Raw genomic sequence first — 13,789 nt, 5'->3', positions numbered from 1 at the left:
CTTGCAGATATCTTTGTGCTGATTGCTTCAGTGCCAGTGGTTGCTGTTGGGAACCAGGGCAATGTTCTGGCCACATCTCTCAGAAGCCTTCGCTTCCTTCAGATCTTAAGGATGCTCCGAATGGACAGGCGGGGTGGCACATGGAAACTTTTGGGATCGGCCATTTGTGCACATAGCAAAGTAAGTGAGGAGCTTGAAGGACTTACCTGTGTCTTGGGGGAGAGATTTTAAAGTGGAAGAGAGGGGAAGCACAGGTGCAGCAATTCCTTAGGATTATTTCTAGCACAAGCTTTTGTTTCACCTTTTCAGCTTTATTCCCTCTTCTGTTCTATGAACCATTTCTATCTTCCTCTACTCAATAGTGGTGTTGGGAAGTCACAAAACTGAGTGTTCACTCCCGTGCTCATTACAACAGGAATTTTGTCATGACACAGAATAAGAGGAAGGACATCCTTTTAATGGTAAAGTATATTGAAATCTTTGGCAGAAACGCCTCTGTAGTTGCAACGTATTTTTAGTGGCTTCACAGGCTTGCCTGATCAACAGATGGAGCAGGACTCCAGAAGGTTGGAAAGAGGCTGGCTAGCAGAAATGTGGTTTCAGAAGGAGCTACTGGTATAATTTCTCTGGAAACATGGGTCAGACAATACAAAGATGCACACAGTGTGAATCCAGACAGACAGGATTTCTAAAATCATCTTTCCTCAGTCTAACTTGATGCTATAGTCAGACATTCTGTCTCACACCCGACAGATACATTGTGATCTTGCATTTTCACCAAACACTATTACAAGTTAAAAACTATCTGCATAAAAATCCTGTAGATGAGATTTCTCATCTGCACTGGGTGTAGAAAAACTGCATATAATCTGTGCTACTTACATTTTATTTTATTTTATTTTATTTTTTGTATCCATGAATGACATTCCTGACATTTTAGGTTTCTTTTTTGTTTTGTTTTGTTTTTTGTTTTCTTTTTTTTTTTTTTTTGGCTTGTTTTGTTTAAATTAAAATGCCAGCTGGCACAGCATAATTAGGCTTTGCGTCTTTGTAGTGGCTGATAGGGATACCCTGCTTCATTTCAAACCAACTTCTGTTTCTTCCCTGTACAAACTTGCTACAAGGCAGGTGGCACATAAACACTTATGTCAAAAATGTTTCTCAGGAAACTGAGATCATAGAAGAAATATACATGCCAAAGACATTGTCTAGAAATGTTTAAGGCTTCACAGTGTGAGATTTTTTTCAATTGTTCCTCGTTTATTCCCCATCACTACCCTTTGGGTCTCAGCTGAATGAGAGAGATAAGAAAAGGTTGAGAGAAATTTGCTTCACTGGAAGACAGTAAAGAAACAATTTTGATAACAAGGATAGACAACAAATTACATTTTGTGGTAGCACAGCAGAAATCAGAAAAGAAGTTGACTTATCTCAAGACTCAATTATGAAATTCTCAGCTACAACACTTTCTTTGGTAAGAGCCATTCTCAGAAGGTGAAAGAAAGTGGAATATTGATTTTTAGCTGCTTGTGAACACTTTCTGCTCTGTTTCAGACGTTTCTGGGATTGTAATTTGGTTCACTGAGTCTCCCACTTTAATGAGATTAGCCACACACTCCACTGTAGTCAGTCCCTCCAAAACAAGGTCAGGTTTTGTTTTAACACGAACATTTTTAAAGGTGTGTTTTTATTGCATCATTCCAGGCTGAAAACATACCTTGAAATCTGCTTTCATATGCCTAAAGAGAAGGAACTGCATTCTACAGCCTTGGCACTCTGAAGGTGGAACTTGGGCAGAACTGTTGATTTGCCAGACAAGACAAATCCAGCCTGGGGGCAGTAGGAATGGGCATGACTGTTAAAAGCAAAGAAGATTCAAGGTCAGGGACAGAGGCCTGTGTCATAGTGCAGCTAAACTTTTAACCCAGCTTTACGCAGAACTGCAACTTTGCCAGTAAGTGCTGAGCCAAGCTGATCATGGACTGTGACCAAGCCAGCAGTGACAGCTCTGCTGCTATCTCCAGTGCTTCTTTCCTCTTCTGACGTTTACTCTGCCAGTCAGGGGTACTGAGTCTGTTTTCAGCCCCTCCATTGTCCATCTGTTTCATTTGCAGGAACTCATCACCGCTTGGTACATCGGGTTCCTGACGCTCATCTTATCCTCGTTTCTTGTTTATCTGGTTGAAAAAGATGTGCCTGAAAAAGACGCTAATGGTGTGGAGATGAAGGAAGAGTTTGAAACCTATGCAGATGCATTGTGGTGGGGACTGGTAAGTGACTCCAAAAATACTTTATGATCTTAAAAACTTTGTATATAATCAGAGATGATGTTAGGGGCCACAGTGTAAGTGCTGCTGAATTTGGGTGAATGTTTTTGGTATAACATTACCAATAGTAAGGATACCTCTAAAGCCAATTGTTAGAATTGATATCCCTGTTGATATTCAGTCAGACAAAGGCTCTTAAGTGCTTAAAGCCTCTTCAGAAATCAGTCTGTGTTCCTGGCTTCTCAGAGGAGGAGGGTCTCTATAAGTATAACTGCACTGGCAGAGCTTATCCCTATGGGAGACCTGGTTTTCAAAACAGCAGTATCCTGCTTGTGAGAGCTACATCCTTCAGCAAACGGCTAAAGCAGATCTGGCCAAAGGATTGTTTTGTAGGTCTAGCAAACCACAGCATAGGTTTGGCCACTGTAGGTAGATATTCATGGAAGTTAGGTCTATAAAGAGACAACAAGACCCTTCCACAGAGGGGTTCTCTGGATTCAAGCATGGAAAGGTAGAAAGATGTCTCTGTGAAGGATAATCAACACTTTGTTTATGTCTTATATGCATTTCTCAAGAATATGTGAGGGATTTCCATGGGGGGTAGGATACTGAGCAAGAGGGACCCTTAATACATCTGTTCTTGTTGCTTCTCATGAAGAGTGGAGTATTGGTTTACGCCTCTGCTTATGTGATCACATAAGATTCCTGCCACCTGGTGTATAGAATTTATATTTCTTTTCTACCAATAGTTACGGAAGTTGTCTGCATCATTTTGTGACTAAGATTCAACATTTTTTTATTATTATTATTTAATGCACTTCACTTATAAGTGGCAAGTTGTGGGTTTGTTTTGTTTTTCCCCCCTTTCCATCATTAACCAAAAAGGTGATGCACAGAACAGTTGGATATTTTCATATCCTTGTCTAGTAGGAATTTCAGGTAAAGTGTTAGTGGTAAGAAAATGTACGTGGCTGAAAAACAAGGATTAGCACATGTACAAGAAAGGAATAAGTTCTCAGAAAATCATATTTGCTTTGTAGGGACTGGGGCTTCAAAAGAGGTAGCTCTGACTGGTTGTTAAAGCTCTGCAAAATGTTAATAGAAAAGTCCTATTCCTAACTGTGCATTGACAGTGGGCTCACTGTTTGTGCCACATCAGTTCCCTTTCAGCAAATGTATCCTAGAGAGGCAGCTGATTTAAAACTAAATCCATTCTCCCAGGTGCAGTGCCTCTGGACTAGGATACCATGAAAAAAATTGGCTGGTCCATCATAAAGATCCCGTTTTAAGAAGTTGTGTGTGAACACCCGTAGAGCTAAGTGAGTTACACAGGTTTGATGGTGATGTTTAAAGACAATTTGTTGGCTTTGTTTTACTTATGGGAAGGCCTGGTCATTTTGCCCACAGATCACCCTTGCTACGATCGGGTATGGTGACAAGACCCCCAAGACATGGGAGGGCCGGCTGATTGCAGCTACGTTCTCTCTCATTGGAGTGTCTTTCTTTGCTCTTCCTGCAGTAAGTACCTTCCTCCTACCCTCTTAGCCACAGCCCAGAGCTGTGTGCTTGCAAAAAGAAGGTGAAGTGATCAAAACTGCTAGTTAAAATAAAATTCCTTTTAAAGGAGGACTCAGACACTTGAGCTGGTCTGTTAGTAAATAACTGATTCATGCTCTGCTTTCTGGTGGCAAGTAGCACACTGCTATCAAACAACCTTCTTCCCAACTTCGCATACAGACTATTGGGAATAACATGTCACCCTGATACTCCCTGAATGTGTGGGCTTTCTCTGAGACAGTGCTAGCTGGCAAAGGACAAAATCAATCCAGCAAGTGAACAGTCTGGGTGATTACAGGATAGTTCACAAGCCTGTATCCTGGCCCAGGTTAGTTTACTGGTATTGACATAGCCACACAAGACAATTTTTTAAAGGATTTGAGGCCCACTGATTTCATAATTAGTGTTGGGACCATATTACCTAGCTCTAAATATTTACAAGCTAGAGATCTACATCTGAGTAGATGAGCAGTGATCGTTCTTTAACCCATGCATCTCTGCAGAACAATTAATCTCATATATTCCCCCTCCTTCCTCCCTACACTTTTCCTGAGTAAGAAATGCCTAAAATCTTGCATCACTCTATGCTTTCAGGGCATTCTGGGATCAGGGCTGGCACTGAAGGTCCAGGAACAACATCGTCAAAAACATTTTGAGAAAAGAAGAAAGCCAGCAGCTGAGCTCATTCAGGTTTGCAGCCACTTCTCTCATTGAAAAGATGTTGGTTATGAAGACTGTTGCGTCATGTAACCAGGACTATCCCTTTCCCCCACCCAAATTCTCATTTCACATAGCTGGAGTCGACAAGTATCTGTAAAGGAGTCAGTTGTTTTTGTTTTTTTTTTTTTTTTTGCATTGAGTTAGACAATCCAGTGGTCCTTGCAGTTTTTGAGGAATCTTTCAACTGCCAGAATATCTTTTAGAAGAAAGGTGTCTTTAGAAGAAAGGCACTCATCTGCTAGTTTCTGGAAAACAACCATCTTCTCTGTCAATGCCACAAAATCACAGAAAACAAGCTGATAAAAAAAAAATTATTTGCAAAATCCAGGTTTTGCCAGTTCCTTTGAGAGAGTGTTTTATGTGCAAACAAAGTTATGCTGTTATTGATGTGAAAACATCAATGGAAGTAACACAATAGACAGTGACTGGTTCAATCAAGGCAAATTACATAAATAGCATGCGTGGTTTGTAAAAGCTGAAACGTTCTGTTGGATCTTCCATTACATTATTGGAAGAACAAATGAATCAATGGCAAGAGCCTTCTTAGCTCACTTGGACTTTTGTTCTGGCCTTTGCTATGAGTTCAAAAATTCAAGCATAAAATGATTCATCTGGGGGCTGATGAATTTGACAGAAGTTGCTCAGTGTAGGTGTGGAGCACACTCTGAGGGCAGTGAAGCAAATGGTAGCATTTTCATAGAAGGAGAGAGAAACTTCTTGTAATATCAGAGTGAAGTGATGACGCTCAGGACTGCTTAGGATCAAACCAGTACTCAGGAGAAAAAGGTCAAATGGCATATTACACAGTTTTCATTAAAAACGCTGCTTAGAAAACAGAAGAGACTATAAGAATGAGTAGTGAATGGAATCCACCTTCTAAATTAAAGTATATCCACTTAGCAGCTAGTTAATTTAGCCACAATATTTGTAGTTTTGTGCTTAGAGAATTTTGGATGAAGCTAAGTGCCGAAGTAGTAAGTTGCTCAACAAAATTTCCTTTAATGTTACATTAGATAGTAAATTAGCTTAAGCACTTCTGGAAACACTGGACACATATAGCAGTGTTTAGGGTTACAAGAGAAGAAGTCAGTTTAGTCAGGTATGCTCTGTTGTTTGTCTTGGTGATTCTCCCTCATGTCCTGTTTCCTTTAGGAGGCTTCCCAGATAATAAACCCGTGTTAATAATTTTGCCATATAGTGACACTCATTTGGTATGGCTGATTAGTAATTAATTTCCAGATAGTAACTCGGGTGAATCATTACATTCTTTGAAACAATATGGCTGTTTTCAGTCTGAGGAATTTTTTTACCTAATACTAATTATTGTCTCTCCCTTGCTGTCTCCAGGCTGCCTGGAGATACTATGCTACTAACCCCAACAGGATTGATCTAGTTGCTACCTGGAGGTTTTATGAATCAATTGTATCATTTCCATTTTTTAGGTAAGTGCACTGTCCACCTCTCCATCACCATTTTCTGTGAAGTATTAGTCATGACAGGAAACATGGAATTTTTGTATATAATGAGGCTTTTGTACGTATCAGAGAGTTGCCAGTTAATGTATTCCTGTTTGAGAGCGAAAAACACACTTTTGGTTTCTGGATCTATTTCTTCTCCATTCCCTTAGTGGGATGTAGTGGGAGCACATGGATATCTCCCTTGGTGTTTAGCCTCTCATGAGGCTAAACAAAGGACATGGTTGCCTCACAGTCAGCTTTATTTTGTAAGACTTTGGAGTTTATTGACCTGGATATCTCAATTTCTTCCTCCATAATTTTGATTCCAAGAAAGGTTAAGTCCTGGGTTTCACAGGCACCTGTACTCACACCCTCTAGGATGCAGTTCTGTATTTTAAGATATGGGCTATAGTGAAAATTATTTCCCCTCCAATTCAACCAGACTGAGAATTATGTTGCCATGGAGGTGGCCATGCCACAAGAAAAAAATCAGTGCTTATTAAATCCTTGCCTTTTGACGATACCAATTACTTACAGGTATAATTCAATGGAGGACAGCCAGAGAATGTCTAAAGCTGTCTCCCACTGAAGCCATTCATTGACAGTAAACAATAAAACTTTTCTGGATAGTCAAGAGTCCTATTTTTTTTTTTTTAATCCTAATTTTAATCACCACTCCAGAGTTCAGTGAAAGCATTGCATGCATCAAACATGCATACTTAATCTATGTTCACATACTAATGGATGGATCTGTCTGATCCTCACTTTTCTGGCCTGTCAAACAGGCACCTTCCTCACTTTGAGGTATTAAGAGTTAAAACTGGCCCTATGAAAGCCAAAACTTTTAGCTATAGACTGTCAGCTGCTAATGATGGGCATTAACAAACTAAATATATGTTTTAGACTTTCCCTCTGGGCTTGCTGTTATACCTCTCATTCTTAAAAAAAGGTGCTCTTAAACCACCGCTCAGGTGAGAGATCTGAGCACAGGTAAGCTGTATTCACTGAGCTAATACTGCAGCACCAGCTGTTGCTCAAAACTGACTTGAAGAAACTTTTCAGGCTTCTGCCTTCACAAAGGGAAAATCACAAATATTATCCCTTTCTTTGTTTTATCTAAATGTTTCTTTAGGACTAATCTCACATTGGTCACAAAGGAAATCTCTAAGAAAAAACAAGTGTTTAATTAAGGCTCAGTACATTTCTTTTTGTTATCCCTCCTCACTCTGTATCTATTCCCACATTATCTACTATAGACTGATTTCTAGAGGGTTTCTTGACCTCAGGTTTTGCTCAGAGAGTAATTTTCAGGTTCACCTGGCATCTAGACTCATTACTGTGATTTCAAGCTTGTTCATTGTATGTAGGTTCTTCTGTGATTCAAATGCAACCTGAAATTTAATAGGTGTTTTGCAAATAAGGTCCTGGGAGAGAGGGCAAGGGAGCTGAGTTCTCATGAAAGACTGGATTGCCATTCTAATGAAGCACAGATTAGTTTCAAGAAGCTATTTCACTTTCTTTGCTTTATGGGTACTTTACAATGAAGTGTCAGGACTTTTATTTTTGCTGTCAGTAATGGTCACAGAACAGAAAAAGTATAAGTGATTAGCAATAGATTAACAATTTCTATAAAAAGAATCTGCTGAATTTATTATGTAATTCTTCTCCCCTTGCTTTCTTGTCATGCTTCTTCTCTTGTATAAAAGGAAAGAGCAATTGGATGGTACTGCCAGGTATGTAGCTGTCATTATTATAGCCTTGTTTTAATACAGTTATTGGGGAATGTTAAATGGTTCTTTGTGGATTTATGAGCTGTTAACCAAAACATGCTACTAACACCACAGATAGTCATTAAAAATGATTAACCAATCCATTTTCTAATTGCTTGCTTTTTTTCCAATTTAACAGCACAGCTAAAATGCTAATTGTACAAATGCAAAGTGTTGCTTGCTGATTGTCTGTAAACAGCTTTATTGTTCATTATGATTAATCATGGTCTATATAGATTTCTCCTGGTCCATGCTATAGAGCTAGGGATTAGCATCCAGGTTGTTCTGGTGTGAATTTAAAGTTCTGCTTCATGTGTGCTTCTGTGCAGAGCAATGTTGTGGTGTAAGGGATCAGCTCTGTGTTATTTCACCACATTCACATATTTCTTGATGATAAATGGTAAGATAGAAGGCTAAGATGGATCAGCAGGATAGTCAAGCTCTCTGGCAGTACTAAAAAGGCTACATTGAGACTGACGGCTTGTTCCCACCTCCGCTTAAATAGATGGGGAAGTTCCCAGTAACTTTGGGGAATTTATGAGCAAAGAGAATGAAAGAATCACCAGTCCTAATACTGATCAGTCACTGAACACTACAACAGGGCAGTCACCGTGAAAGAACCTGCAAGGTCTCAAATATATTTGGAAATGAAGTTTTCATAACCCTCCAGCTAAGTTACAGATTCAAATGCACATCAAATATTTCAACTTTTTTAGGTCAAGATCCTGAAGGACTTAAATGCTAAACTACTAGCAATGGATCACCCACAATGAAAGTCAATAGATATTAAAGGATATATAGTTCCACAAAGAGTCATGATGACACTATTTCCATTTCCATCCCCATTTAAAACACAGAGAAGAAAAACAAGAATTGTAGTAGACTTTGTAAACTGCCAGAGAAGAGGCTTGGGTTTCAGTCCCAGACCTGATGAAAAGTTATTATATTTTTTTAATATATTTTTAAGAATGTATTTAAACTTTTTATATAACAAAGCATAGCTTCAACAAAGGAAGCTGAAAAAAAACAGGTTCATATTTGGTGTTCTCCTATGAATGATGAGGGTACAAATCTCCTTTAACAGAGCAGAGAAACCCAGTTTTCCTTACAATTCAACAAGTGCTGTAGTCATTAATTATTGGGAAAGGGATGGCTTCCCAATAATCCTGTCACCATCATCATAGGCTAACCTTTTCCTCTTCAAAAACTACCTGGATGGAGCTTCTTAGTTTCTGGATCCTTTTGAATCTTAAGTATTACATACTCATGACACTGCCCAGACTAGGCAGACTTGAGAAAACGCAGCTTCATTAATGCAGAAGTCTGGAGATTTTAGGCATTTCCAGTGTTGGCCTTTAATATCTAGGAGAGGTTTTAGGACGTGAAATCCTTTTAAGTATGTAACTTTATACTTTGAGCCAACCCATGCTCTGACTCAGATGCAAGAGCAGATTAAAATGGTGTAACTGAATGATTACTGAAGTTTGCTGTCAATCACAGCCCTTCTAGAAAAGTTCCTGCACCTGCAGTGACAGAACAGTTCATGAAGTAGCTTCTGAGTTGCTCTAACTTTCATGTTAGTGGAAGACATTTAACACCAATGCAGTGGATTAAAACATGAAAATTATGACTCTCAGCACAGAATCTTTAAAACTGTAATCCCAGGGCCCCTCATTCTATCACTTTATGCATTGCTTTTATGTTGTTATATAAGTAATGACCTTCAGCAAAACCATCATTAATCCTGCAATGGAGCTTTAGCAAGACTTTTTTAATGGAAATAATCATTCACTAAAAGGGATTGAAAGCTCTCCAGGTAAACTAGCAAATGGTGGTACTTGTGGGAGCATCCATGGACTTGAGTAGACATAGGACTGAGCCCTAAAATCTGGTTATTTTGACAGTCCCATCTCCCATCTCTCATAAAGCTCTTATTTCCAGACCATGTAATTAAATAAATAAATAAATAAAGTCTTCTTCCTACAGTGATTTAGTGTGGAAAGTATTACTTGTATTCCACTGAAGTTTGTATTGGAGGCTGGACTGGAATAAAAGGTCAATAAGGAAATGTGGTCCTAGTGGAGAGAGCAGCCCATCAGTGCACTCTGTCTCCAAGATCTTGCATCAGTGGAGTACTTAATGGACAAGTTGTGGTAATAAAGTTCATTTTCTGAACAGTGTTTGATAACAGAGAAAGAAGAATTGGTCCAAATCTTTCCCAGAAGAGTTAAAACATAGCTAGTTAATAAAAATGAGGCTGTGTGAAACTTTGAGGATGGATAGTGCTCTGAGCATCGTTTTCTATTCTGTAGCTCTTTAGGAACCCCACATAGCCAGCTCTATGACATATCCTTTGAGGACCTCTCCTCTAAGCAGGATGACAAACTGTCAGGGAGATGCAACTCCATGTTCTTAGACCATTTGGAAGAAACACAGGGAAGACAACAGTGCGGAAGAGTCCATTTCAAAAGTTGCAACCCAAAGCAAGGCCTTGAGAAAGGACTTGTGGTAGCAGAAAGCCAATGAAAGTTTGGCAACAGCCCATAGCTTTACTGAAGCTTACTTGAAACTAAAACTGTGAAGAAGTGAGACTTGATGAAGAGCACGTTGACTCAGACAGTAGGGTGGATCATGTAAGCAGTGAAGGGACGTGGTATATATCATGCTGCTCTGTTAAGAACAGCGCTTTCACTAGGTGTCCTTATACAGGCTCCCAAACCAGGAGGAACTGGGGCTGTGCTTTTCACTGCTTACTGGTGGGGAGTCTGCTGACTTTGTGCTACAGTTGCCACAGTTTTTTTAAATCCTTGATCAATGCCTTAAACTATGAGCACATGGAATTACTACAGGTAGTAATTGTACCTGGAGAGAAAGGAGGACCTCCTGTTCCCACTTGGTCTGAAAACTCCTGTGCTGTTGCACTTCTGTATGTATTCGTTTACTTCCCAAGAAGGAAGATTTATGAAAAAAATACATGAATGTTCATATCTGCTAGAGTGCTCTCATTCAGCAAATATTTGGGTGCCTGACCTATGTTTCCCAACATTTAGGGTAGGCCTTTACAGGATGGACATGTTGTTTACATTGAACCAAGTTTTTACATCTGCGTTTGGAATTGTGGCCTTGATTTTTCAGCACAGTTACCAGCTATTAGCAATGATTTGGACTAATGTATGAATTTTGAATCATTTGTATATACAGGCACTTTAGTGAAGGATTTTAAACTTTCTCCTAGGGCCTTGTTCCTAATCAGGTATTTAATTTCTGCACAGAGCATTTCCCATACATAGAACTAGACATCAGGAGAACATGTTTATTCCTAGATGCATTATTATGTGGTTGCAGAAAAGTCATTGATCCCTGTTTCCTTATGTCTACAAGATAAATAACATCTCTGTCTTTGGAAAGATGTTTTGAGATCTTTAAGTGGCAGAACCTGTACTAGTCCTACCTATTCTATGAGTATAAAAGAATGCATATAATGTGGTGCATTTTTATATTGCCAGAAGTAACAATATAATGCAGATAAAATCATTCTTTTCAAGGCTGGAAAATGTCACTGTCAGCATTTCCTTTTAATGCAACTTCCTGAAACAGAAAGAGGAAAAAAGCCAATCTGATCTGTACACTACACTAACTACAAACAAAAGGATGTTCCCATTCTTTTTCATAGAGCTTTTCATGGGTAATCATTAACGTCTCATCTTAATAACTTTTCTTCACTTTACAGTAATGTCATGTTTAGTAGGGAGTCATTCTTTGGATCAAGCCTCACAAGAAAACTTAGGTATATACATTCAAGTAACAATCAAGCCTCACTCTTCATATTTTTTGCATGCCATTCTCTGCCTGCACTTTCTGTTTTGACTACAGTAGTTCATCTAACTACCATGAAAAGTAATGAGAGATAAGACTGAAACATTATTTAAACATAAAAAGAAACTTGCATGACTTTGCAGGTAGTTCATTGTTCTGCTGTTCAGAAAACATTGGGTCTAGTCCTGGCTCTGCCAATGATCTGCTTAGAAACAACTGCTTTTCACTGTTTTCATAGAATGGAAATGATACTAACCTACTCTGCTAAGCATTCAGAAATCTATGGGTGAAAAACATTCTGTAATAGATGAAAACTGTTTATTTTGCAGTCCCAACCCTGTCAATACAAATACATAGAAGTAACATAGTATTTGATTTTAATGGATCAACATCCCTGCATGTTTATTTACAGGTACTGGTTCAGCAAATGGAAAACAAGTGGAGGATTTTTATCATCTCAGTAATGTTAATGACATGCTTAAACATCTTGCTGAACTGTGACCTGAAATGTGGGGCAAGAACTTTATCTTCCTGCAATGGGACATAGAAGTAATTAGTAGCAATTCAGAAATCTGAAGGACACACCATTGGAAATACTAAGATTTCGACTAAATTGTCAAACATTCTATTTTATCCTGCACAAACATCTTCCTACCATTCAACTTTAGCTTGTTCTTCTCATTTCTGCTTCATTCCACAAACATGAAATCATCAGCACACAACACAGCTTTCCTAGCCTAAGCCCTTCAGCTTTTGGAGAGCTGCTAGTGAAGCACTCTATTTTTCATTGAATGATTGGCCCATGCAAAACATTTGAGAGACATTGATTTTTTCAGTTTGGTTTGCTTCTAGTGGTTGATACATGAAGAAATGTTCACTGCAAAGTAAAGAGTGAGTCAACATCCACATGGTTTCTATTTACATTTCTGGCTGCAGCCTTTGGTGAAAAATATCCATCCTGTTTTCACAAAGAATTGAATTTGGATTATTTTCTCCATGGATTGCCATGATACTGCTTATTTTTGCCCATTTCCATTCACTTTAGTGAATGCATATGAGAAAAAGGACTCAGCAAAAGCCTCTAGTGTGGACAACAGCTCTTTCTCTTCCTGAGGGGCATCAAAGATGAGCCTAAGTAAGGACTTGTGCTCATGTTTCTGACCAAATAATTTGAATGGTAGGTGAGTTTGGATTTAGAGTTATGCCTACACATAAATACCAATAAGAACATAAAACACAAGAGGGTGAGGAAAAGTTACCTAAAATGGGGTGTTTTCCTATTATAAATCAGACACTTGTAAATTTAGACCTTGGGATTCATGGTGCAAAGTGGCTTTTAAAGAAGGCATTAGTTTTCAGGAAGTTAGAGTCAACTATTTTAAGGTCAAACATTTTTGTGAGTTCTTCTCTATAGAAATTAATGTTATTTGATTTCCTTAAAAGGAAAAACTGATTGGCTAAAGTTCTCAAGAACTTTGGAAATGCAAAATGTTCTTTGTTGGGAAAAGACATAGACTCTTAGAGATCAGTTGAATGTATTTACTGAGGGTTAGATTTTCAGCAGGACTCATTGCTGTCCTCATAATATTAGTTTCATGCTAATTTCCACTGGGAGAAGTTCAAAGGAGAATATTTCTGAAAACTTCATTTAGAATGTTTGATTTCCCAAAGCTATGTTCACCCAAATAAGGACAGCGGATAATGTAGAAAAATATTGAAGTAAACATGACTTGTTTTTGCTTCCAGTTGCTTGAGACCAGGAATAAATAAACCTACAGATTAGCTAAACTGCAAAAATATGGAAAGATTTTCTGAATATTATTACTCCATGTGAGGTGAAAGTGTTTAATACATGGAAGAGGGCTGTGTTTGATTCATTTTTATTATTAATTCATTATTTTTCTTCTCATACATGTACCATTTGCTTATGAAACTCCAATACCAGGCAAAGAACAGAGAGGAGAGTATCTGGCTTGCATGATGGGATGTAACTGCATTATTTCCTTGCATGACTGTTTCTGAAACAGTATTTCTAGTTCAGTGGTTCCCACTCTTTATTCTGAGCAGGGGTAAAACATCTTCTGCAGAAGCCATCCATCTCTTGTATATCAGCAACCAAATTCTTCTCTCAGATGTTCCAAAATAATTCCCACTGCTCTTGAAGAGCAAGAATCTGAGAGCTGAATTGTTCTTTAGCTGTGAA

The 13,789-nt window shown here is 38.6% G+C and overlaps 1 protein-coding gene across 1 annotated transcript in view; it reads left to right on the top strand.

The window, feature by feature from the left end:
• The window catches only part of KCNQ3 (potassium voltage-gated channel subfamily Q member 3), a gene marked incomplete at its 5' end in the record, with an annotated part of 197,305 nt that overhangs the window by 164,125 nt on the left and 19,391 nt on the right, over positions 1 to 13,789 (top strand). Inside the window, 7 exons of the mRNA XM_084509025.1 lie at positions 8 to 180; positions 2,115 to 2,270; positions 3,675 to 3,785; positions 4,419 to 4,514; positions 5,892 to 5,986; positions 7,708 to 7,734; positions 11,501 to 11,557. Of these exons, the coding sequence (XP_084365151.1) occupies positions 8 to 180; positions 2,115 to 2,270; positions 3,675 to 3,785; positions 4,419 to 4,514; positions 5,892 to 5,986; positions 7,708 to 7,734; positions 11,501 to 11,557 (715 nt within the window). The remainder of the gene's footprint in view (positions 1 to 7; positions 181 to 2,114; positions 2,271 to 3,674; positions 3,786 to 4,418; positions 4,515 to 5,891; positions 5,987 to 7,707; positions 7,735 to 11,500; positions 11,558 to 13,789) is intronic.

This window comes from Aythya ferina, assembly GCF_964211825.1.
Source record: "Aythya ferina genome assembly, chromosome: 2".
Classification (NCBI taxonomy): Eukaryota; Metazoa; Chordata; class Aves; order Anseriformes; family Anatidae; genus Aythya; species Aythya ferina.
Note: the sequence above shows the minus strand (reverse complement) of the source record. Positions and strands in the feature narration are given on the sequence as shown.